Consider the following 27,353-nt stretch of genomic DNA (forward strand, 5'->3'; position numbering starts at 1 on the left):
TATACTTGACATTGATATTATATACAAAAATATTTTTGACTTTCGACCTTTAAAACTCGATATTATTGCACAATGATATTTAAAACTCAATATTTTTTCTACTTACCTATGGCGCTCGCTATTCACAAGTTTGTACAACAGACCTCAATGTATGTTGCGGTGCTCCAAGGAAAGGAGGAATCACCTTACGCTTGGATACAGATCTGCATGATCTCTAAAGTAGACTAAACAAGACCCTGAGCACACGCTAGATCATATCAAGTTCAAGTAAACAATATAAAAATGCACATAGGTTCCTTCTGTGTTCTTTATTTTCGTAACTTCTTTTGTCCAGCCAACACGTGTTTCGTTGTAAAGGGGTAAAGAAGGTGCATATTATGCCTTATAGATGTTAATCTTTATTTCGATTAGGTATTTTTGCTTACTCTTGCTAAATGTCATCTAGGTGATTTCTGGCCTTTTAAAGGAAGAGGAAGACAAGCATGTGCTCTTCTATTATGAGGGCATTACTGTATGCACAGGGTGTATCTATTTTTAAGTTTGGTGGTTACGCACAATGTGATGGAAAAAGAAATACACTTCGAAGTATCTTCAGAATTGTGCCACGTCCCACATCTCATGATTGGTGTAGCATTAAGAATATAAAAAAGTGCATTTTCTAATGTGTTAGGTGATGTAGAAACACTGTACTTGGATTGATAGGTTGGTCCAGATCATTATGTTTGGGTTTCCAATCAACATACAAACTACTTCACGAATTCTGAAACCATATTGTGTAGCACCACAGTCATGGGTGCTCTGTGGTGTGGTGTGCTAGAACCACACTACAACCACTTGTTTATTATATTTTGTAGCCCCAAAGAAGTCGTGGGGAATTTCCTGAATTACGAAACACTTGTTGACTGGACAAAAAAAGTAAAGAAAATAAAGAACACTGAAGGAACCTATGTCCTATGTGCATTATATTGTTTACTTGAAATTGATAAGATTCAGCGTGTGCTCAGGGTCTTGGTTATTTAAGTTTTCTCATATATATTAAAAGGGTTTCTCATTGATATGGCAATTACAGAAAGAAAAGGTTCCCAGTGAGTACTTTCATACAACTTGGACTGCTGATAGTTTATATCTACGTCTTCCTCTCTGGTGGAGTTAGGACACGCAGCACATTTAATGGCTGGTCCATGGACATTAACTGCATTTCCCTCCATCCTTCACTCCCTGCTAAATGGCCACCATTTGTTTCTAAATGTATAACATGCATAACAAAGAATCAACTGTACAAGATTACACTGCATTAATTCCATAGTGACTCTCTGTAGGAAGCTGGTTCTCTATATACAATACCAAAGTGAGGTATAGTGTGCATAGAGTCCAGTGGATTCCCAGAAGCCTAAGTAGATAATGCTAAAAGCTCTATTTGTGTTAGTGTGGCTGAGCAGTCAGGCTTATCAGAGGGCTGTGTTAAGCATTTGTTGAACACACTCAGGCAAAAATTGATGGCACACACTCAAAGACTGATTCCAGACCAATTGTTTGTCTAAAAAGTTATCACTTTGTTATTTTATTTCTAGAACCATGAGGAACTCGGTTGCACATAAGTAGCAGTGTCAAAAGCAGTTATACTGTTCAATGCAGTAAGAATTGTTTTGCAAGACAGTAGAGAAGGCTTTACAGTAATAGAAATACTTTTGTAGAATCAGAATATAACAGTAGAACTTTGCAATAGAAGTAGATAGACTTTTGTATGAAAACGGTTTGTAAATGCAATGCAATCCTATGGGAGGAACACAATGTTATGCATTAGCAGGTAAGTATCCGACTTATACCCTAGTCTTCGGGGGTTTTGACCAACACTGGGCAAGGTTCAGGTTAAGGTTGGTACTGCACCACCAGCAGCACTGGGGCAGCCGGGTGCAGAGGTCACTGGGCCCAATGTAAATCAATGGAGGCCGGGGTACCAAGAAGAGGCAAGGTTTGCAAGTAAGTACCTGTGGTTTCAGGGCACAGGCCCAAAAAGGCAGCACCAAAGCTACACCACCAGGGACACAGGGGCGGCCAGGTGCAGGGTGCAAAATCAGCATTGGGTACCCAATGCCTTTCAATGGCGGTTGTCGGTCGCACAAAGAGGCTGCAGGCTCGGACCAGGAGGATGGTTGAAGGTGATCACTGGCTGAGCAGGTAAGTTGGAGAGCTGAGGGAGGTGGAGGCACTGTGGGTTGGGGTCCCAAATGCCAGAGGGCTGAGGATGCAGGGGTACCTTTTGGTGTCAGATCTTCTGGATGGAAGCCGGTTGCTGTAAGGGGGACCCTTTGTGTAGAGGTTGTAGGTGACTTCGTGGGATCCAGGAGAGGCCAGCCACCAATGAAGACGAGGTCAGGATCACTGGGGAGACATCACAGGACTGGTGAACCTCTCTAACTCAGGCCGTAGGCGTCGAGTGCAGACTGGGTGGAGATTGTGGATCCTCCTGGATCTGGAGTCATTAAAATTGGAGTCTTCTGAACAGGGCAGCTGTCCCTGGAACTTATTGAAGAGCGGCCGTCTTTCTGGGGGTTCTTGGAAGGCGCTGGCCATGGGACAGGCTTTGTCTTCTTTGTAGGTTTGAGAAGCAGGAGACAGGCCAGTAGGGCTGGGGCCAAGGAAGGAGATGTCTTGCTGCTTTGCTGCACAGTGTCCTCTTAATCTGTCTTCTTCTTAGGTTGCAGGAATCTGATGATCAAGGTTCAGGGTGCCCCTAAATACTGAATTGAGGGGCATTACTGGAACTGGTAGATGGTAGTCAATGGGCTACTTGCCTTTAGGGTGACTATGCCTTTAGAATGTCCGCTCCCTTTGTGGAGGGGGCAGCCGCCTAACCTGATTGGGTCAAATCCTTCCAAACAAGATTGAGAATTTCCTAAGGAGGGGGTCACCTCGGTTCAGGGCACCTTAGGGTTGGTCCTGGCAGAGAGGGGACACACCTCACCTGACTAGTAATTTTCCTGCCAACCTTGCTGCCAAAGGTTAGACTTGGAAAAGAAGGCAGGCATCTCCACTAGCTGGCAAGGTACTGGCTAGAATATCAAAGGGCAGCAAGCCTTTGAGGCTCACCACCCTGAGGTTGTTCCTGTTTGGGGGTAGGCGTGAAGCATCTCCACCCCAAGCACCCTTTGTCTCTGACTCACAAGGGTTCCCACTTAAGGGGGTCAGAAACATGTCTATGTGTGGCAGGCTGGTGCAGACCAGTCAGCTGGACACAATGGAGTTGGCCGTTTTTCAGGGGGCACCTCTAAGATGCCCTCTGAGTGCATTTTGTAATACATCCAGCACTGGCATGAGTGTGGGTTTATTATGCTTAGGAGTTTGATAGCAAACTACTTAGCATTCAGTAAAGCCATCATGCAGCTGTGGAGTTCATAATGACAGACCCCCAGACCATGAACTCAATTTGGCTCCACGCACTTGCAAGCTTTGTGAATGGCACACACACTTTAGGGGTACATTGCTAATTCAGCTGTGACCTCACCTATGGTATAGTGCACCCTGGCTTGGGGCTATGAGGCCTGCTAGAGGGATGACTTACCTATGCCACAGACAGTGGTTGGTGAGCATATCACACAGTGATGTGTGCCTTGTCCACTCTTAAGTTTTGTCTGCACCAAAGCACACAGTCTGCAGTGTGTACTTGTTTGGTGAGGGGTCTCTAAGGGTGGCACAATACATGTTGCAGCCCTTAAAGACACTCTCTGGTCACGAGGCCCTTGGTATCACTGGTACCTTTTACAAGGGACTTACATGTGAGCCAGAGATGTGCCAATTGTGGACACAAAGGTACAGTTTGGAAAATAACACAGGCACTAAGAACCTGATAGGCAGGGACCCAGTGCACACTTAGTCAAAGTGCATCAGATACCAGGCAAAAAGTGGGAGATGTAACCATGCAAAAAAGGGGCACTTTCCTGCACTCTCTGCATTGAAAAAGATGAAATGCAGTATGCTTAAGAAAGGGTGATATCTTTGGACATGTCATAAATGATGTAACATTTGAGATCATAGGCAGTGCATGATGGGGCACAAGTTATAGTTAACTTGCTGAAATATAGCAAGAGATTTACAGAAGGATCAAGGGTTTCTGAGTGCCCAAGAGCAGCCCAGAAGAGGCTTTGCTGGAACCCGCGTTATTAGGAACATCCATGGGTTAGTGCATGAGCTGTGCACGGTTAAGATCAGATACATGAAGTGGTAGCCATTGCTCTGTGTTTCCTAGCATGTCCTGGCGCAATTTCAGCAAACACAGGTGGATGGAAATTGTGAACCTATGCAGTGATGTGGAACTCTCTCATTCTACAGCTCCGGGTCCACCAAGTTGAACATTCTTTCCTGTTGCCCCATTTCAAAATGAAGCTCAGAAATGGTGTATCCAAAACAAAGCTTTACACTTGGTAACGGCACCCATACAAACCATTGTGACTATATTTATTGCAACATAATGAACGGCGTTGCTTATTACATCAGGACCGAAACAGTGCATGTTGCACATAGTAAAAAGAAAAAGTACCTTGTACAACACTCTCACATGCCTGGAAGGGTCTTTCCCCCTGACTGCTTTTAAATAAACCACTTGCAGAATACATAAGTATACATCCTGCTGACACAATTTGTTGCTTATGTTTCAGGTGTGGTGATGATTCAACATTTGGTTATGCAAAAGAGGCCAATGTTGCGGATAGGACCAGTGCATGTATCACATTCCATGGTAGGCAGCAACGCCCTACTGCCTGTCATCTGACAGATGGCCCTGGAGATCTGTGACTATAAAGGCAGCCTCATGAGAGTGCTAAAATGTACAGTGTCATAGGTGCCTCACTTCAGAGTGTGGGTGACTAGGGACATGCAGTTGCTGTGCTGTATAGAAGTATCTATAAGGTTCAAATAAAAACCTAGAGCCATTATGTGACTCATCTAGGCCTGGATGGGCCATAAACCTGAGAAGGCAGTTGCATTGAAGCCTTCAGGGTTGATGACCTGCTCATTGACTTGTGTTGCTGCATGCAATCCCTGCCCATTGTGTTCTATCACTCAAGCAAGGCCCGGCCTGGACCCTGAGAAGAAAATAGTTCCCTGACGTTGGAAAAAAGTCCTTTCTGCTGGTTCACCCCCCAATTGCTTGCCCTCCTCCTACTACTTTCTGCTGAACTCGTTTTTGTTGGCTTTAGGACTCTGAGCACTTTACCACTGCTAACGAGTGCTAAAGTGCATGTGATCTTTCCTTTAAACATGGTAACATTGGCTCATATCCAACTGGACCAGTGCTGATTTGCAGACGGCCGATCTCTGTCTGGAGTGACACAATGAGTGAAAATCAGTGGGTTACAAATAGATATCTAAGACTACACCAAGGTGTAGCGCTTTCAACCTGGGTATTTTATCAAGCTAGAGCTGTTGAATTTGTTAAAGGAGGTTTAAGAATGGTTTCTGCTGAGGTGGCGACAATAGGCGAGATGGATTAGTTACTTACCTGTAATCCTAGTTCTCATCCAGGGGTATACTCATCAAAGTCATACTCTATGAATAATCCCCGCCCATGTGCAGGATCCCAGAGCATATAGAAAATACATATATATACATATATATATGCATATGTGAAAACATATACATGCAGCCTAAAATGTTTCAAACATGGCAAAAATGCTGAAATTACATAGGTTGCATTGTAGTACCCCTAACTCATAAGGACAAAAGGAAGCACTAAACAATTGTCATACAATAATGCTTTATTGCCATAAAGAAAACTTGTAATTGCAGGCATTTGCCTGTAGGCTGCAGCAGAGTAATAAGAAACAGAGAAAAACTGACACCCCGGGCCCGATTCACAGAATTAACTTAAGACAAAATCCTAAACTTACTACTTTTGGTATTCACAGAATGCACTTACTACTTTTGGTATTCACAGAATGGATTTACGACTACTAACTTTACGTCCGCACTCCCGGAGGCGGAACTTCCGGCCCGGAGGTGGGGATTCCGGCCAGTGGCGGAGATTTAGCCATGGCCAAAATCTCCACCTCTGGGCCAGAAGCTCTGCCTCCGGGCCGGAAGCTCCGCCTCCGGCCCGGAAGCCCCGCCTCTGGGCCGGAAGCTCAGCCTCCGGGCCGGAAGCTCCGCCTCCGGGCCGGAATTTCCGGCCCGAGTGCGGACGTAAAGTTAGTAGTCGTAAATCCATTCTGTGAATACCAAAAGTAGTAAGTGCATTCTGTGAATACCAAAAGCACTAAGTGCATTCTGTGAATACCAAAATGGTAGTAAGTTTAGGATTTTGTCTTAAGTTAGTTCTGTGAATCGGGCCCCTTGTCTTTAAGGCATTAGAGTAGGGGTACCGTGCCTTTAAGACCTGCAGGAGGCACCTTGCTCCCATGATGCACCACAGTTAGGTCAGTTATTTTTGACGGTGCATATGCACCTGAGTAGATATGCAATCAATAAACAATAACTTGAAGAAAATGCTTATCCGGGGAGGTGGGTGGGTCGCTTATGACTTTGATGACTATACCCCTGGATGAGAACTAGGATTACAGGTAAGTAACTAATCCCTCTCATCCAGGGGATACTCAACAATAGTCATAATCTATGAATAGAGTAGCAAGCCCGTACCCAAAGTCTCACGGACGAGCAACAGAGCATATAGAACATGAAGTAACATCACATTCAAACAGCAGTTATGCAAAAAAATTCCTCAAAGAGGCCTGCTCCACCTGGGCATCGGCCTGTGCATCTGAATCTAGGCAGTAATGGCGTGTAAAGGTATGTATCGAGCGCCATGTAGCCGCCTTGCAAATCTCAGATATGGGAACATTGCAAAGGAGAGCTGTAGTAGAAGCTTTCCCTCTGGTAGAGTGTGCTCGTGGTCTGCCCTGCAGAACCTTGTTGGTTAGTTGGTGAGACAAGGCTATACAGGAGACGATCCATCTAGATATAGATCTTTTGGAAGCAGCCAGGCCGGTATTTGTTGAACCATAATTGACAAAGAGCTGGTCAGTGGAGTGGTCGGCTGAGGAAAGAAACTGGCCAACGTGAGCATCGAGGACACAATCAAGACCATGGGCACAATCCATTCCGGATCCCCGTCCGACCCTCCCCCACACCACATCTTCAACAAAGCCGGCAGCACCATTGCACCCCACCTGCGCAACATCATCAACCTCTCCTTCAACACCGCTACCTTCCCTGAGGACTGGAAGCACGCAGAGATCAACGCCCTACTGAAGAAACCCAAGGCAGATCCGAGCGACCTCAAGAACTTCCGGCCCATCTCCCTGCTTCCGTTCCCGGCAAAGGTCATCGAAAAGATAGTTAGCATCCAGCTCACCCGTCACCTCAAAGACAACAACATCCTGGACCCCTCCCAATCAGGATTCCGCAGCAACCACAGCACCGAGACCGCCCTCATCGCCGCCACAGACGACATCAGGATCCTTCTAGACAACGAGACGGCGGCCCTCATCCTCCTGGATCTCTCCACCGATTTCAAACCGTTTGCCACCGCACACTATGCACGCGCCTCCACGACGCAGGGATCCGAGAGAAGGCCTTGGGCTGGACCACCTCCTTCCTCACCAGCAGAACTCAGAGAGTCTGCCTCCCCCCGTTCCGAGCCCAGGCCTCCGAGATCACCTGCGGCGTCCCGCAGGGATCCTCCCTCAGCCCGACGCTGTTCAACTTCTAGATGGCACCACTCGCACACATCGCCCAACAGCACAACCTCAACATAATCTCCTATGCCGACGACACGCAGCTGATCCTCTCTCTCCCCAAGGACCCTTCCACTGCCAAATCCAACCTCCACCAGGGAATGAAGGCCGTCGCCGACTGGATGAAGGAAAGCCGACTTAAGCTGAACTCAGACAAGACGGAGATCCTCATCCTCGGGCCCAACCCCTCAGCATGGGACGACTCCTGGTGGCCCGCTTCACTGGGGACCCCCCCGGCCCCTACCAACCACGCACGCAACCTGGGAGTCATCCTCGACTCGAAACTCACCATGACCAAACAAGTCAACGCAGTCTCCTCCACCTGCTTCAAAACCCTCCGCAAGCTCCACAAGATCTACAGATGGATCCCGACTAACACGAGGAAAACAGTCGCCAAGGCCCTAGTCAGCAGCAGACTCGATTACGGAGACGCCCTCTACGGCGGAGCCTCGTCGAAGCTCATCAACAAACTACAAAGAATCCAGAACACCTCTGCACGCCTAATCCTCGACGTCCCGTGCCGCAACCACATCACCCCCCACCTGAGGAACCTGCACTGGCTCCCCGTCGACAGAAGAATCTCCTTCAAGCTCCTGATCCACGCACACAAGGCACTCCACAAAACCGGCCCAGCCTATCTCAACAGTCTACTCTCCTTCTACGTACCCAACAGGAAACTCCGCTCCGCTGACCACGCCCTTGGCCACGGTCCCGCGCATCCGCAGAACCACTTCCGGAGGCAGGTCCTTCTCCCACCGCGCCGCCAAAACCTGGAACACCCTCCCCCTCAACCTACGACAAACCGAAGACCTGCTGACCTTCAGGAGGCGACTCAAGACCTGGCTCTTCGACCAGTAGCAACAGCACCCCACCCCCCATCAGCACCTTGAAACCCTGATGGGTATGTAGTGCGCTTTACAAATAAATGATTGATTGATTGATAATCTGATTGATGTGAAAATCTGAGACCACCTTGGGCAGGAAACTCGGATGAGTCCGCAGCACCACTCTATTGGCGTGGAAAACAGTGTAAGGCTCCTTGCAGCATAGGGCCTGAATCTCAATTACCCTGCGGGCTGAAGTGATGGCTACTAAGAAAGCAGCCTTCCAGGTCAAATGCTGCAAAGATGCCTTATGAATAGGCTCAAAAGGAGCACCCATCAATTTGGTGAGGACAATGTTAAGCTCCCTGGGAGGCGAAGGGGACCTCACTGGTGGAAACACTTTCTTAAGCCCCTCTGGGAAATCTTTGACCACAGGCAGTTGAAAGAATGAGGTCTGGGTAGGAGACTTTCTATAAGCTGTGATAGCAGCTAAGTGGACCCTGATGGAGGGGTACTTCAGGCCTGACCTTGCCAAGTGCAGTAAGTATGGAAGAATCACTTGCTCTTGACCTTGAGTCGGATCAAGAGCGTTGTCCCTACACCAAAGGTAAAATCTCTTCCACTTGAAAGCATAAGACTTTCTAGTGGAGAGCCTCTTTGCTTCTCTAAGTATGTTCATACAGTCAGCCGAAAGGTCTAGATGTCCGTACTGGATGACTTCAGGAGCCATGCAGTCAACGGGAGGGAGGGGAGGTTGGGATGGAACATTCTCCCCTCGTTCTTGGTCAGTAAGTCCGAGCGGCAGGGCAGCCTCCGGTGTGGAACCTCTGACAGTTGGAGGAGATACGAGTACCACCACTGGCGTGGCCATTCCGGCGCTATCAGGATCATTCTGGTGTTGGTCCTATAGAACTTCTGTATGACCGCCGGGATTAGAGGGAGTGGAGGAAAAGCGTACAGCAATGTCTGCAACCGGCTGATCAAAAGTGCATTCCCCTGTGATCCATGCTGGGGGAATCTGGACGCGAGGACAGGGCATTTCGTGTTTGCCGCGTCTGCGAACAGATCGATGTCCGGCACTCCCCATTTCCGGAAGACCTCCTGAGCGACGTCTTCGTTGAGCACCCAGTCGTGCGCTTCTACGAAGTCTCTGCTAAGGCCGTCTGCCTGCACGTTCAAGGTTCCTGGAAGGTGGACTGCGACGATTGAGAGACCTCTAGCCAGCAGCCACTGCCAAATGGATTGGGTTTCCAGAGACAGGACTCGTGATCTGGTGCCTCCTTGCTTGTTCAGATAGAACATAGTTGTTGTGTTGTCTGTCTGAATCTGAATGTGGCTGGATTGAAGAGACGGATACAGGGATTTGAGCACCAGAAGGACCGCCCGTAGCTCCAAGAAGTTGATGTGATAACTTCTTTCTGTGTCGGACTAGGGAAGTTGTACCTGAAGCTGGCCCATATGAGCACCCCAGCCTTGCATTGAGGCATCTGTGACCACTGTCTGTGTTGGAGGCGTCTGATGAAAAGGGACCCCTTGCAGCAGGTGAGAACGTTTCATCCACCATCTGATGGAGTCCCAGGCAGCTTGGTGGAGAGAGACACGATCTTACCAGCGACCTGACCTCTGAGACCATTGATCTTTGAGTGCTTGTTGGAGAGGCCGCATGTTAACCCCTTCAGTGCCCATGACGAGCTGGACTCGTCATGGGCCGCGGTGGCGCTGTGCCCATGACGAGTCCAGCTCGTCATAGACCCCGCCCGCTAATGCAACGGCCGGCACTGGGCGGGGAAAGGGGCGGGCACTGAAGGGGTTAAGGCGTGCATTGGCTACAATGTAGATGCAAGAGGTAATCGACCCCAGCAGTGAAGACACTTGCCTAGCTGTAGAAAGTGCAGTGTCGAGAAGAGTGCGGCACTTGAGAAGCATTGATGACAACCTCTCCTCCGAAGGACACACGCTTGCCTCTGCGGAGACCAGGGAGGCACCCAGATAGTGTATCCATTGAGTGGGGTTGAGGACCGACTTCTTGTAGTTGACTTGCAACCCCAAGGAATGCAGCAGGTTGAGGCAGTATGAGAGATGGCTCTAGAGTAGCACAGGTGTGGAGCTTTTCAGGAGCCAGTCGTCTAGGTAAGGATAGACGAAGATCTTCCGCCTGTGGAAGGCAGCCACCACTGCCATGCACTTGGAGAATGTCCGTGGGACAGATTTGAGGCCGAACGGAAGCACTCGATACTGGTAGTGGTGACGAGAGACCTGAAACCTGAGAAATTTGCGATGTTTCACTGAGACAGGAATGTGGAAGTAGGCGTCCTGCAGGTCGATGGCACACATCCAGTCTCCCTGGTGAAGGTGCGGAAAGATTTGATGCAGGGCTTGCATTCTGAATTTTTCCTTTCTGATAAAACTGTTCAGCAGGCGCAGGTCGAGGATAGGTCTGTACTCTTTGGCTACTCCTCGCTTTTGGACAAGGAAGTGGCAGGAGTATACCCCCTGATTTCTTTGGAGAGGTGGGACTTCCTCTATGGCCCTCTTGGATAGGAGGATAGATACTTCGTTCTGTAAAAGCCGACTTTGAAGTTGAGGAAGGCGCTTCAATTGCAGGGGCACTTGCGGAGGGGGAGACTTGAACCTTAGCAAGTAACCATGTGGCGAACGGTTGCGGAGGAAGCAATGCCTCACTGTTTGGAATGCTGCTTAGTGGTGGACTGTTCCTGCTTGGTGTTCCCTCTTCCTCTGCCACGACCCCCCTGCTGGAATTGGGGCCTCTGCTGGTTCTGGGAGGACCATTGAGGGATTTGAACCCTCTGCTGGAAGGAACGTTTGTCGCCCTGACGAAAGCGCTTCCGGTATTCTTTGCGCTTCTCCAGACCTACAGCTTTGACAGTATCCAGCTCTGTCTTCATTTTATTCATTTCCTCATCGGCGTGAGCCCCGAACAAGGAGGAACCGTTAAACAGAAGATTTAGAATCTTTTTCTGTGCATCAGGCTTGAGGCCTATGAGGCGCAGCCAGGCTGAGCGCCGTGAAAAGATGCCATGGGAGTAACCATGAGCGGCGAGATCTGAAGCATCCGTTGCTGCACTTATGACTTGATTGGCTACTAGCCCACCTTCCAGTAGAATTTCGCTGAAGTCCTGCCGGTCTTCTTTGGGGAGCTTTTCGGTGAACCTTGAGAGGGAGTCCCTGTCATATCGCCCGAGAAGGGCTGAGGCACTTGCGATCTTCATGGAAGAAGCCGAGGTATTGCACATTTTCCTGGCATAGGAGTCCATCTGCTTACTGTCCTTCTCTGGGGGGACAGAAGATGACACAAAGGCTGAGTGAGACCTCATGGCTGCCGCCACAATGACGGAGTCCGCTGGTGGATCAGCTCTGAGAAATAAGGGAAACTCGGCTGGGGCCTTATACTTTTGGGCAATCCTGGATGGTACGGAGCCCACCGTAGCAGGGGTGAGGAATGTGGCCATAGCTGGTTCCAAGAGTCCAAGGAAGCAGAGGTCTAGGAGCTGTGCGATGGTGTAAGGTGTCAAAAATGATCAATGTGGAAACTACAGGGGTATGCAAAGTGTTGTTCAGTTTCTGCGCACCCCTACCCAGGACATCTGAGAAAGTTGCGATGTCATCGATGGGAGACACCCGCGATGGAGGAGTCAAGGAGAAGGTCGGAGAAAAGTCCCGGACCGATGACCTCGTAGAGGAAGACCATGTGGGCGATCTCATGCGTCTTCTCTTATGGGGACGGTCATGATGAGAGCTGCGATGACCCCTGGACCTGGATCGGTGCCTAGAAGGTGATCTTGGTCTCCTGGGGGGAGACTGACGATCCCTGGACCGTGATCGGTGCATGGAAGGCGATCTTGGTCTTCTGTGGGGAGACTTGCTTCTCTGAGGAGAGATCCTAGAAGGTGAGTAAGTGCGAGAGTAGTCCGAGCCCGGACTCCTGCAGTCACCTGTCCCAACACCTTCCAGCCAGCGAGGCGACAGACCGTACTTCTCTGTAGCTTTAGGAGATTTCTCAGATGACATTTGCACAATATGCAGTCCTTGAGATGATGACTGGTCCCCAGATGACATCTCCTCTGTGGCCGCTGCACTTTTGTTCCTCGACGTCGAATGCCTCGACGTCGATGAAGTCTGCGTCACCATCGACGTAGATCAAGGGGATCTGCTATGGGAACGCCGTCCCGCTCTCGACGGTGGTATGGACGTCGATCGCCTACGGCGATGTGGAGACCTCGACGCCGAATTTCGCTGTCGGCCTGGTGATCTCGACGTCGATCTCCTACGGTGATGGGGCGATCTCGACGTCGACTTCCGCCGTCGACCTGGTGATCTCGACGTCGATCTCCCATGGCGCCGAGTCGACGTCGATCTTCTTGACATCGAGTGTTGGGACTTCGGCAAAGCTCTCGACGTCTACAAGCCCACTTGCAGCAAGATGTTCACCGTCATGACTCTCGACGCCGGCCCCCTCGAACGTGGCGGAGTGTCTCGACGTCGATGGAAGCCTCGACGTCGACGGAGACTTTTCAGGTCTGTTAGGACCTACAGCCTTCGAGCCTGAAGTGCTGTGCCTCAACGCCAACTTACTTGCATGCGGCGAAGAATCTCGACGTCGAGATGGTGATTCGTCTCTCGACGCTGAAGAGTGTCTGGGTCTCTTCGACGGCGCCTTCGACGGCGAATCTCCTGTTTCCTTCTTCTTTGTGGACTCAGGAGAGGTGGTATGTCACCGTTTTTGGTGTTGTTTGCTTGAAGAAGGTGGTTTGAAGACTCAATGGTCACCTCCATGATGGCTTCTGTCCTTCTCCAGCTGGGCATGAAGTTTTATGCGCTCTGTCACTCAGAGTCCACCTGGAAATTTTTTGGCAGTGGGGACACTGGTCAGGATTGTGTGAGGACGGAAGACACACAATACACACAGAGTGTGGATCTGGAAGTGCCATCTTATTGCCACAGGAAGGGCATTTCTTGAATAAGGCAGGCATTCTGACTGGAAAAAATTTGTGATAGACCAAAAAACCAGTAGAATAAGCCTTAAGGGGTCAGAAAATGTCAAGTTTTCTGAGAAAATATCAATTAAATCACTTTCAGTCAAAAAACTGAAGAGCTCAAGCTCCAGGATCCTCATAGAAGGAGCCGGAAAAAAGAACTGACCTAACTGCCACCTGTGGTGCATCATGGGAGCAAGGGGTCTCCTGCAGGTCTTAAAGGCACGCTACCCCTACTCTAATGCCTTAAAGACAAGGTGTCAGTTTTTCTCTATTTCTTAGTACTCTGCTGCAGTCTACAGGCAAATGCCTGCAATTACAAGTGTGCTTTATGGCAATAAAGCATTATTGTATGACAATTGTTTAGTACTTCCTTTTTTCCTAATGGGTTAGGGTTACTACAATGCAACCTATGTAATTTCAGCATTTTTGCCATGTTTGAAACATTTTAGACTGCATGTATATGTTTTCACATATGCAGATATATATGTAGATATATGTATTTTCTATATGCTCCGGGATCCCGCACATGCGCGGGTATTATTCATAGATTATGACTATTGATGAGTATCCCCTGGATGAGAATCTCTTTTGCTAACCAAGAAGTCAGAACGCAACATGTCACACATGAAGTCAATGCTTTATCTTTTTTATTGATTGCGCGAGAAGAATGGTGGCTTGAGGTTCCCCCACACAGAGTAAGAGATTAGACATTACATTCAACAGCGTAGGAGGTTGCGTAAGCTCCAGTTGGTGACAGATCTGAACCTTTAATAAATGAAGAATAAAGCTTGCACAGATCATGCCTTATGCTACAATAAACAATGCAACAGAGAAACAATGGGATATGAGGAAAGACTGGTGAGCAGCACAAACTGTGGTAAATGTGAACACACATGGCCAGAAACCCTGACTTGGAATATACTACTTATAAATATGAGTGTTTTTGATTTCAAAGCCTTTTCTCCTCTACCAGAAGAGGTGCTCTAAGCAGGCAAGTATGAAAATTCTCATGCACTCCCCCCCACCCCCCAGGCCACACCTGTGACGCACTACCTCCCCTGCCACACTTATGATGCGCTCCCCCAAGGCGGCCACGCAGTGTCGTCTGGAAAAGTCTTGTGAAGACAATCACCGCTGTAGCTTAATTTCAACTAAGACAGCTTCATCCTCCCCCTCTTTACCAAGGACTTAAACAATACCATCCAGTTCAGGGGTCATATTCTGTAACGAGACAACAGAAAGACTAGGGGCCAGATCTACGAATGATTTACAAGTCGCAAATCGGTCGCAAACTGGTTAGCGAATGTAAAAAGGGCCGTATGTTATGTATGAAAGCCATTCACTAACCTGAAATTGCGATGCGACCTAATTGCGACTCACATAATTTTGCGAATGAAAATAGTGAGTCAGTACTAGGGAATCGCTAATAATGACTCGCAAACTCAATGTATTAGTCAGTTGGAAATAGCAAACACTCGCAATTGGACCCATTTGCACATGTAATTTGCATCCAATTCAAACCAGGTAGTAAATAGGCTTACACTATAAAAGCAGGCCCAGACTATCCGCAATGGCTGCTCTGTACCTGAGAGCAAGGAGGATGCGCATACTGGCAGCTCAGCACAGGAGGACCTGGAGGCAAGAAAGGATTTTTGCGCCAGGATGACCCTTTTCCAATGAACAGAAGATGAAATTTATGACCAATGCAGTCTAAGTGGCACAGTCAACCTGGATATCATAGAGCTTTTAAACCACATTTAGAAAGCTGTACTCTGCGCAGCACTTCTTTCCAAACCCATGTGCAGATATTGTGTGTCAGGGACTATTTGGGACTATGTGGGCAACACAGTCAGGAACTTGGGCAAGGACTGGGAACTGGGTAGAAAACGTACACAGAAAGAAGAGTATAGCGCTGCCCAGGATCATACAAGAAGTCAGAGGAAAAAATGGATTCAAAGGGGAAGCCTGTACAAGTGAACAAGACTCAGAATAGAAGGGCACTCACAAGGCAATTTAGCATTCAGACTAACTACACCCACGACGGATGTGCAAGGCATATATATATAATACAAAACTACCAATAAAGGGAATGTGGGGTAAAGCACTCAGGAGCTCCACATGGTAAGCCTGAAAATCAGTAAGTTCCTCACCCACAATTGCTGTTACAGATACTGACTGCAAATACCCACATATAGGATATGTATGCAAAGCAGGGTCTGTGGAGCTTATACCTATGGTAATGTTATAAATGTAACTCAAAGACACTACTCACAGTGAACAAGAAAGAAACACCACCTAGGTAATCAGCTGTGCCCACGGATCCTGGCGATCAAACAGGAACACGCAAGGCAGGAACAGCAAAGGGGTAGAACTACACACAAGCACAATAGACAAGGAGCTAGCAAGGAGGAGAGCTTAACAGGAAAGGAAGGAAATCACAGGGCAAACTTGGCAGAAAGCAGGTAAAAAACATACAAGGTAACAGAAGCAAGACAGCAGAATAGAAAGACAGCAAACTAGAACTGGAACCAAGGAAATGGGAAGAAAAGCAAGGACTGGAAAGGGATATACAGTAGGGAAGCCTACAAGGGTACACTAGAATACGGCAGGTTCAGGAATCAAGAACACAAAGTAGCATAGAAGGCAGTGCTGGGGCAGGAACAAGAATTGGACTAAGGCTCAGGAGTCAAGGTAGCACTGCAGGCAGTGCTGGTTCAGGAACAGGGAATTACTAAAGCTTCAGGAGTCAAGGTAGCACTGCAGGCAGTGCTCGGTCAGGAACAGGGAATTACTAAAGCTTCAGGAGTCAAGGTAGCACTGCAGGCAGTGCTCGGTCAGGAACAGGGAATTACTAAAGCTTCAGGAGTCAAGGTAGCACTGCAGGCAGTGCTCGGTCAGGAACAGGGAATTACTAAAGCTTCAGGAGTCAAGGTAGCACTGCAGGCAGTGCTGGTTCAGGAACAGGGAATTACTAAAGCTTCAGGATTCAAGGTAGCACTGCAGGCAGTGCTCGGTCAGGAGCAGGGAAATTACTACAGCTCAGGAAACAAGAAGCAAGCAGTGTAAATCAGGAACAAGAAATAGCTGGAGCCAAGGAAAAGGACCAAAGAATAACAAGAGCTAAGGAATTAAGGAAACAAGGTAGCACTGCAGACAGTGCTAATTCAGGCACAAGGAATAGCTATAGCTCAGGAATCAAGGAACAAGGATTAACTATAGCTCAGGAATCAAGGAATATCAAACAGCTCAGGAAACAAGGATCGGTCTCACCGGAATACAACTACAATGACCAACCTTGGCCTGAGGGGGACTGGGGCTTAAAAGAGCTCACAGTAATCACATGCAGCAGGTGTATGCAGGCTAGCAGCAGCCAGCCACAGGTGAGCTGAATCCCTTCACCCATCCTTGGCCTGCATAGGTGGAGTCGAAGCAGTGAGCAGGAAATTCTAGGTAGTGGAGTTCCAAACATGAGCAGGCTGGCTTCAAGTATGAGCAGGCTGGCTTTCACAAAACCTGGCATGGATTGGGAACGGATGTCAATTCCCAAATAGCGTCCAAATGGCTGTAAATTAGGATATGCATGCAGGGCAGGGTTTGTAAGCTTATTAGAACACTGGTAAGTCCCACAGTTCAGCCCCCTGGTGGTGGACATGAGAAGGCATGGAGCAAGTCGTGACATTGTGCTTGTTACCCCTATTAGCCAGTGGAATTTACCAGGATGTGAAAGCTGTTGCAGGCGGGGCGCCTCAAAGTGCTCTTTTGCATTTCAGGATATTGCAAGATGCACCGCTACATCTACATCAACCGCTACATATATCTGCCCAGGAATATGCAGGAAATACAACGTACAAAACTGTAATTTTACAGGATTGTCAATATCCCCCATGTCATTGGGTGTATAGATGGGACACGTCCATATGTCCACCATCCCATACTGAATATCTATTTAGGAGCCTCATAAGTACCCATTCCCTGAAAAATCAAATTGTATGCATTGCCCACAACATAATCATTGATTTAGTGTCTCTATATGTGTAGGCACAGCGGAATTTACAGACGACAGGGAAGAGGGGAGTTTGATGATGGATATTCATTAGGTACAGAAAGTACATGTCCAAACGAGTATGTCATTGCCCAATACACACAAAACATATGTTGCCTCACACTAATGTATGATTTACAGGTGACAATGCGCATGCCCTGCACCCATTGATTCTCACACACTACTTCTCTCACCAACCAGAATGAGAGGAGATACGACGCAGCGCATCGTCACACCAGAACTGTAATTGAGTGGACATTTGGGCTTATGAAATCACAGTTTTGCTGCCTGCACAACAGTGGGGGTGCCCTGCAATATGCACCAGATATTGCCTGTAAGGTGGTAGCAACCTGTCCCACACTACACAACATTGCCTGTAGCAGAGGCCTACACATTGCAGTGCCAGATTCTGACTCTGGTGATGAACAACCTGGACACCTAGCTCAGCATCCAACAGCAGAGAGCAAATCAGTTGAGGGCAGGAGGCGCAGGGACAACATTTCCACACAGTACTCTGCAAGGCAAATCATGGTAAGTTCAACATAGTGAAAAAAATACTTGCACAATAGTTTGAGTGGTCAAAGTGAACAAACCTTTGTCAGGTGTTTCACTGCTGTTTTATGAATACCTGTTTTGCACATAAATGTGCCCAACATTACGTCAACACATAGGTTAGTTACAGCACCTACCTGACGTTAAACAAAATATACAGGCACGCCAGCATCCATAACCTTCAATTTTACCTGGGACTATGTCCGGTATGGGACGTGCCACCATGTGGAGGTGCCAAAGTACGCCTACTACTACGTTGCACCACTCATGCATCTGCGGCAGAGATTTTGCTGGAACTTTACAATTCCTTGCTGTCAGGTTGCCCTTCAACCACCCCACTTGCAACTTGAGCTCTCTCTGTATGGCTTCCACTGAGTGGAAATGTAGCCAAGGATTCTCTCCACATCTCCACTGAAGTGCCCCATTTCCACCTGCAGTGTCACAGCGAGCTTTAACAAGGCTGAGGTGGCATGTGCAAGCCTTCCAATGGACCTTGTTAAGGCACCCATTTACACAGCTCTGCTACTCTTTCTGCACCTCTGGTTGGTTGTGTCCTCTGCCATCTGTGTGCATAGTTAGCTATGAGATCAGTGAGGATGCCTATTTATGTGCCTACTGTATCGAAGCCCACTGATATTGTATGTTGAATGGTATGCAATTTACGGTTTCCTAATTTCATTTCTTTGTGCTGCAAGCGCTGAATTTGCAGCCTGTATGCCTCAAGACCACCAAGCAGTGCTTTCTGTTCGGCATTTGGGTGGGACCCAGAAGGCGGCTATACGTAAGGTATATCACAGCACCTACGAGCATGCACTGCAGTACCCTGGTGTCGGGCCTGACAACTTGTGGCTTGATTGGAGTAGGCGGCTGGATGCCATCCTCATTTGATGGTGACCGTGGGGAGTAAGAAGAATCTCTGGAGTGGGCATGAGGTGGTCTGGGCAGGATCTCCATAATCCTGCTTTTCCCTCCTCCACTTGGACCTGTTCTTCTCCCTCACCAGCTGAGGATTCCATTTCTTCCTCAGGTGCATCTATTTGGAGAATAGACATGCTATTACTTTTATTATATGGGGAACCCATTTGTCTTTGTACAGTATAATGCAGTAAATGTCTGAAACTGACTGCACTGTGTCATTATTTGACTACAAGTCCCACGATGCACCATAAGTGATACTTTAGATGTGGAATGGTCTCATACTGTTCAACTCGCATCAGCTATATTTAAAATGCATGTGTTATACAGTTACAAGGAGGTACACTTACTTTGCAATGGTGCAGATGTAGAAGTGTCGGCTGTCAAAACCAACAACTGCCTCTGGCTCCAGGGTAGTCTCCACCATTACCTCCAGTGTTGTGGGTGGGGGTACAGTTGAGGGACCCGCTCCTGCGTCCGGGGACTCACTCAGGCTTGTAGCCAGCCTTTCTTTAGTGCGAAACAGAGGTCCTTCCACCTCTTCCTCATTTATTCCAACGAGCGCGGAGTGACGCCTACAGCATTTATTTTCTGCTGCATGTCCTACCAGACATTACGTTTCTAGGTCTCGGGCACATACATGGATGCACAAACAAACAGCGACATGGTTCTTGCAGCAGTACTCAATTAGTATCTCCAGTTCTTTTTCAGAGAACTTCAGTTTGCGCTTCTTTGCCCCTGTCTCTTCTCTACCTGGTGCCTGGCCATTTTTCTGGCTCATTTTAATGGTTTTGTGTCTCCTCAGATTATTTGGAATGTGCAGTAGTACTTCCTTCCACACTCTGCCTATTCTCTTGACTTCTCCTGGGTAGTACTTCCTGTTTCTGGGGTCATGGACCTCACTCAGGAAGGAGAAAATGCAGTTTTATGGAAAGCGGTCGCAATTTGTGAGTTCATTCGCAATTTGCGCCCTCATTTGGAAATTAAGACCCATGAGGTAATCACAAAATGTGATTACCAGCTCAGCAAAACAACTCATTACCAAATCGCAAAATCCTGCCGGTCTCCATATGTACATGCCATTTTGCGATTTCCTGACTGCGAATCACAAACGTTAGCAATTAGGAAATTGCAAATTGTTTTTTTTGTACATCTGGCCCTAGGTGTATTATTTATCCAGTCTATTCACGTCACTGTGCATCACAGTGTGGTAATGTTATGCCCAATCAGATGCTTTGTAGTATATGTTCCCACATCAGCAGGTGACATTTCTTGATTAAACTATGATAGATTACGATCAAAACTAAAGAAGGATCTTGATAATTGCCCCCCATAAATAAATCTGGTTTTAAAAAATGGTTAGTAACGTTATTGATGTGGGGAAGTGAGTGACCATGAGTTGCAAGGAAAGACCTTGCCTACTGTAGGAGAGAGGTGGCTGGATACTTCCCAGTTTAGAATTATACTACTTAGGGCCTCATCTCAGACACTGCAATGACTCGTGATACAGAAATTAATATTTCAATATAATACAATCCTCGTCAGGGTAATGACAGAGATGTAAGGGTTACAGGGCTTCATTTGCAAACTTTTGAATCCTGGAAAATAAAAAAGTATTGCATTTCAGACTTGTTTGTCAGATATATGCTTTTATGGATAAGAAGGCCTGAGACATATGGCCGAAGGAAAGACTTATCGCTGCGGAGCAAACCTACATTCCCTAAAGAATTGTCTACCATGTACATGAAAAGGCTGATAATGATGTTTGGGAAATTAAACAATCAAAGAATGAAATAAGTTTCATCAGGCTTGAAGAAGCCAGACAAAAATATAATATTAATTTCAAAAGTAGTTTCTTCAAGTACCTGCAGTTGAGACATTATTTTTCGGGCAGAGAGGTTAGTGATGGCGGAAGTCCTTAGGAAGACATTCTGTTGCCCGCCTAGTACCGGTGACATAGCAAGAGCTTAGAAGAAATGTGTAGCCCTGGAAGTTGGAAATAACAATATAATCAAGGCAGATCAAACATGGAGGCCGACAGCTACCCATGTGTTTGAGGAATGGGAACAGAAAATGAAGACTATGGACCTGGCAGAAACTTACCTTAAGAGAATGGTTTATGCGAATGATTTGAGAAGGGTTGGGTATCAGCTCAAACAGTGAATCTAGGGGATCGACTATTGAACATTGTTTTTCTATTCCTGCTATAATGAAATGCACTGTAAGATCAATTCACTTCCCAATAAAATGACATCTTCTGCTTCTCCCCATGTATGACTCTGTCTGCTATTCCAAGATCCATCCTCTTCCTCTTGACATCTTCCCACATCTCCTTCCACTAGCACTAGGAAAGCCTGAGTCCCTTTAACCTGAGGATGCAGCTCCTATCAACTGCACCCCAATATCCCTGTTCGACAAAGTCAGAGACTTCACCACATCTTCCCACCCCTACTGGCTCCAAGCTGGATGCTGTTCCTAAAACAAGAGCTTACAAAAACCTAAATTCTGTTAAGACAGTCTAAGGCTCAGCTCCTGCACAGCTCACACTGACCTTGACTGTAAACTCCTGTTGTGAGCCACCTGGGCGCTACACAGTGGGTGATGAGAGGCACATACCCCTCCAAGGGTATATAGAAAGGGGGAGCTATACCGCTCGGGCTAGTCCCAGTAGTATCTCAGTGTTGTGTAGGGTGTATGTTCTCCCATCCAACATTATATAGACTTCCCCTCATTGGGTCACAACTACCAACCACAAACAGGCCTTCAATCTGTCTTCTCATCCTTGGACAGTTTGTCCGAGGAACACAGAATAATGTTAATTTACATATATGCATGCATTGTCATACTTTACAACTTTTTCTCCATCTCCAACCAGTAATATGTGTTTGGCCAAATTGACAATGTACCATGTTAGGGCCTCATTTATGAAAAGTGTTTCATCACTGTAGTAAAAAAGCGATGCAACACTTTTCAGTCCGCCCTCCTTGCAACACCATGGATATGCAATATTTACTGTACGGCGCTCCATGTCCCAGGGATTGACAGATACGTCAGGAATCCTGACGGATATGTCGGGGCAAAAATGGCTCATTGCTGAAGTGTCTCTGGAAACTGACGCAACTCCGGCAATGTCTCATTTCACATGGGGCAAGCCCTATGTCAAAAGGCCTGCGTCATCCCTTACGCCTGCTTCAAGCAGCTGTAAGGATTTGACGCTCTAAGGCTGTAGAGTCACAGCGAAATCTCATAAATGAGGCACATGGGGGCACATGCATCAAACTATTTTGCGATCGCAAATAGTGCGAATCGCAAAATTAGGCCGTTTGCAATCGCAAAATGGCCTTTTGAGATGCATGTACCTTTTTAGCAATTTGCAATTAGGGAAATAGCTATATGTTTTGCGATTCCCTTAATTGCGGATGCAGTTAGGGAATCACAAAGAGATCCCTCAAATGCGATGCTTTATGCAATCGCAAATTGCGTTTTCACAATTTAGAATCGCAAATTGCCATCAACTTGAAGTTGATGGTAATTTGCAATTCCTTTGAAAAATGCAAATACATGCATTTTTCAAAGTGCATTGTGGTGCACACACATGCCCTTAGGGCATGTGTGTGCACCACAAGTGCAAAATTGCATGCGCAATTTTCGAGTACCTATTTGGTACTTGCAAATTGAGCATGCAATCCCATTCATCCTATGGGCCTCTAGGCCCATGGGAATGAATGGGAAGCCATTCCTTAATAGCGAGTCGCAATTTGCGTGTAGGAATGTGTAGGAATCACTATTTTTTTTTGCGATTCCTACATGGAGAGGGATTTGCGAGTCCTAAATAGCAATTTCTCATAAATTGCTATTTAGGAATCGCAAATCCTGACTTTGATGCATGCGGCCCATAGTGTTTTTGATTCTATGTGCTGTGTAGGGTTTATGTTTTCCCATCCAACATCAGGTAGGCCTCCCCTCATTGGCTCATAACTACCACCAGCAAACAGGCCTTCAGCCTGTCTTCTCATCCTTGGCGGGCCTATCCGAGGAACACAGAATTATGGTAATGTGCAAGTATTTTAATTTACATATACGCATGCATTGTCATACTTTACGTCTCTTTCTCCATCTCCAGCCAGTTATATGTGTTTTGCTAAATTGCCAGTCACTGTTAGAGTGTTTTTGATGCTATGTACAACATTTCTGATAGAAATCTACCTGCTAAATACATAAAACCAAGTTGATAAATTACAAGGCACTATTCCAATCTTGCTTCTGGATTTGCTTGCTTTTATGCATGGGGTTGGTTTATTTCTATGTTATTGGTTTCACCTGTGAGTTATGAAACCCTGCACTCTTAGATATGAGTACATTATGGTATGCAATAGGCCATGAGATTACCCACATACCACGCTGAGGTTTGGTGCACTTTTTTGTGCAGGTCCCGCAGCACTTTTCCTCTTTGGGACAGTCGCCGTCACTTAGGCACACGTCGGGCTTTAATGGGTAGGTACATCTTATTTTATCATCTTCCTGAGGACACAAACCCTCTTTGTCTGTAAAAGAAAAAACACCAATTAACACAACAGCAGTTATTCGCTAATGGCTGCACAGGCGCTCGAGTGGCGCTGCTCAATTTTGCATTGCGTCTTCAGAGTTTTAGAATGGCAAGTGTTTGACGCAGTGCTTTGAGTCACTTTGCGCCATCCTATCCACTAATCACCAAGATTGTTGCCAAAAAACAAACTGAACAAATATATAAATGTTTGCAAGTTGTTGAAACTGCAAAACGATTCATGTCACCCAATGATGTAATTGAAAATAAAATATCTCACTGCCAGGCAAAAAAAATAAAAAAAATAGAAGAGTTGATTGAGCGTCTGAGGAGAGTGTCGTAGATGATGCTGTTAGATATTTCTGCACGATGCTTCAGTGTCCATGAAGGGAGTGCAGGTGATTTGTTTTCACGGTCTGCTGCTGTGTGCAGCGGAGGAAGAATCAAAGGGGGATATTTACAACAGAAAGGAGACGCTAACATTGCTAACGCCACGCGTCTCCATTCTGAAAATGCAGGAATGCACCGTATTCACAAGAATGCTGTGCACCCCAGCGTTTCCCCCAGCGCTGGCGCTGGGTTCAGCTGCCATGCGCCCACGCAGGCATCCTTGCACTATAGGGCTCCCTTCCTGCATATAAACAATCATCCATGGCATTTTGAATCTTGTATGTTTGCTGCTTAATGCTTATGCCCCAAAGCTTCTAGTCCATTCAGTCCAGTAATAATTTGTATTTGTATTCGCTATCACCTTCGCATTCCAATAACCAATTTATTGGTTAAATAGGACAGGAACAGAGGGGTATGAAGCCAAAAACAAATGCAAGTGTCTCACATAAATGTCAAAGCCACCCTCCTCGCACAACTTCAGTATTTACACTCTGCCATAAAAGTTAGGAAGCCAGAAGAAATTTAGGAACAAGAAAACCTTAGGTGTGGATTTGAAGAAACTCAAAAAACAATCAAGCATTTCTCAATTTTTTTCTGGAGTAGCCCCTCCCTGTGCTGCCTCCTGCTAGAAGAGTAGTCACGCTCGTTTTATATTCACAATCTCAATGTCTGCATCTCACTTTCTGGATACATAAAGTATCCCTTCCTGAACGGAATCCTTTCCCTGCTCTCTCCTCTAACCAGAGTCTGCTTCATGCTCTGATCTTTATTTTTTTTCTCTTTAGCGCACTATGGGGCATATCAACAAGGGCTTTATCTCTGCTTTTTTGGCTTTAAAAGCCAAAAAAGCAGAGCTAAAACTAGCACCCTATCAACAACAGGGTGCTAACATGCAAATATGCATGTTAGCACCCTTTTACTCTACGCTTCCCCTTGCATCTCTAATGAGATGCAAAGGAGGCGTTCCAGAGTAAAATAATAGGAGAAATGTCGCTAAGCGACATTTCTCCTATTATCAAGAATATCGCTAACCCTGTAGAGACAAAAAAAGCAGCGCTAACCTCGGGTAACGCTGCTTTTTTACGTCTGGTATTTTTCTGACTTAGCCATGATATCCTATGGAAGGAGGATATCATGGCTAAGTTTGTCTGTCCCTATCAACAATCTAACGTGACATTATTGCTGGCTTTCCAGCGATAATCTTACGTTAGCCACTTAGCGTGAGGATTTTTATCACTATTGAGATAAGTGTTGCTAATAGCACGCTATCTCAGCGATAAAAATCCACGCTAGCCGGCGATAATTATCCTAGCGCTAAGTGCGCTTGGCAATAATTATCGCCGGTTGTTGTTGATATGCCCCTATGTTTCTGACCGTAAAGATGACATCCAGTAACCGAGATGGAGGTTCAAGTAGATTTACTGAGTCTTAGTTACAGGTTGGGAGGTTCATGTAGAGCAGCCCCACCAGGAGCAGCCTGCCTGCTGCTAAGCCCACGCTCCTACTGTCACACCTCCCCTCACAGGCACCCACACATTCCACTCATGTCCCTCACACCAACATTCCACGCAGCCCATTCACACTGGCTGAGCAGCTGGGGAGAAAGTAACAGGATAGTTACGTAAACAGGATACTACACTGCCTTTTTCCTTGAAATGTTTCACCTGTTTCTTCCTTCAGCTTTGATGCTGAACCAATCAAATACATTTTCAAAGGCTCTCAACATCCTGATTTTGGGTGTAAGGCTAGTGCAAGTCTTTGTTCTGTATCGAATTAAGATGCCTCTGAATCCAAGATATGTTTCTAAAGTTGTTCTGATTGGTACAACTGCCAGATAGAAGATTGTAAACTAATACATTAAAACGTTAGAAAATAGAGAAATGGGTTTAGTAACCAATCATGAATCGCTATTTGGAAGGGGCACGTCGAGGACGCTTCGTCCAGATCCAGAGTTGATATAGTATGCATCAATGCTAGGCTTTCGACATCTGATCCCAAAACATTGAAATTCTACTGTCACCTCAAAGGGCGTGTGTTAGACCTGGTATCCTTAGGCTGGTCTTCCTCCAATCTTTTTGCTTTATACCGCCATCATTTTTTAAAATCTCTTTGTTGGCCTTTAGGTCTCTGTGCACTTTACCACTGCGGATCAGACCTAAAGTGCATATGCTTATTCCCTAAACATGTGTGTAATTGGTGTATACCTGATTGACATATTTAATCCACCTCAAAGTCCCTTGTAAAGTGGTATACCATATACACACGACCTGTAAGTTAAATGGTACTAGTGGTCCCCAGCACTGATTGTGCCACCACAAAAGTAGCCTTTCAAACCTGTTTCGGGTCCGCCACTGCAAGGGCTGTGTGTGCAGTGTACTGCCACTTCGACTTGGCATTTAAATCTATTTGCCAAGCCTTAAACATCTCATATAAGTTAGTCTAAAGTAGACCTTAGGTAGCCCTAAGGGCACGGTGCTATGTAAGTAAAAGGTAGGACATGTACTGTTATGTTTTGCATGTTCTGTTAGAGACAAACAGCTATGTTTGTTTTTCACTACTATGAGGCCAGTCCCTCTCATATGTTAGCATAGGGAAAACCTAAATACACCTTTAAGCTGTAATTCTTCATCAGAGAGGAGTAACGTTTTCATGTTTCATATCTTCGGAATGGTGATGATAAATCCTCCTTAGTGGTCAAGTTGGATTTAACATTACTGTTTTAGAAATGTCACTTTTAGAAAGTGAAACCAAAGGGGATGATGGACAGAGTGTTGAACAATGCAAGCACACAGCCCCAGTCAACTGATCTGGGTTTAATCCATCATCATTCTTTAGCTCACTCCGCCACCCCAGTTCAGACATGGCCATATGCAAATCAGTGCGCCGGGTATGCCAAGACGTGGGTCCCAGGCTCACTGTGCCACTGGAATCAAGCTATCCTGGCTGAAGAGGGGTGAAACCCCGAAAACGGTCCTACAATGCTTATTTCCGGTCCAGGGAGGACCTGGCTTGGCAGTTCGGGCTGGACTGTTCCCATGAAGCACAGGGTCAAGACTGATTTGCATATGGCCAGGTCTAAACTGGGGTGGCACGGTTCAGCAAAAGAATGATGGATTTAACCCAGATCTCTTGACTGGGGATGAGTGTTTTGATTTGTTCTGCATTCCGTCCATCAATTGTGTGTCTTTTGCTTCGCGCCCTAAGTGCGCACGGTATGCCCAGACGTGGGTCTCGGGCTCACTGTGCCACTGGAATCAAGCTATCCTGGCTGAAGAGGGGTGAAACCCCGAAACCGGTCCTAGAATGCTTGTTTCCGGTCCATGGAAGACCTGACTTGGCAGTTCGGGCTGGACTGCCCCCATG

The 27,353-nt window shown here is 46.7% G+C and overlaps 1 protein-coding gene across 1 annotated transcript in view; it reads right to left on the minus strand.

Moving 5' to 3' along the window:
• LOC146822325 (uncharacterized) overlaps nucleotides 1-27,353 on the minus strand; it is a 670,174-nt gene that overhangs the window by 147,882 nt on the left and 494,939 nt on the right. Inside the window, exon 10 of the mRNA XM_085610040.1 lies at nucleotides 23,455-23,601. Coding sequence (XP_085466166.1) covers nucleotides 23,455-23,601 — 147 coding nt within the window. The remainder of the gene's footprint in view (nucleotides 1-23,454; nucleotides 23,602-27,353) is intronic.

This window comes from Triturus cristatus, chromosome 6 (genome assembly GCF_964204655.1).
Source record: "Triturus cristatus chromosome 6, aTriCri1.1, whole genome shotgun sequence".
Taxonomy (NCBI): domain Eukaryota; kingdom Metazoa; phylum Chordata; class Amphibia; order Caudata; family Salamandridae; genus Triturus; species Triturus cristatus.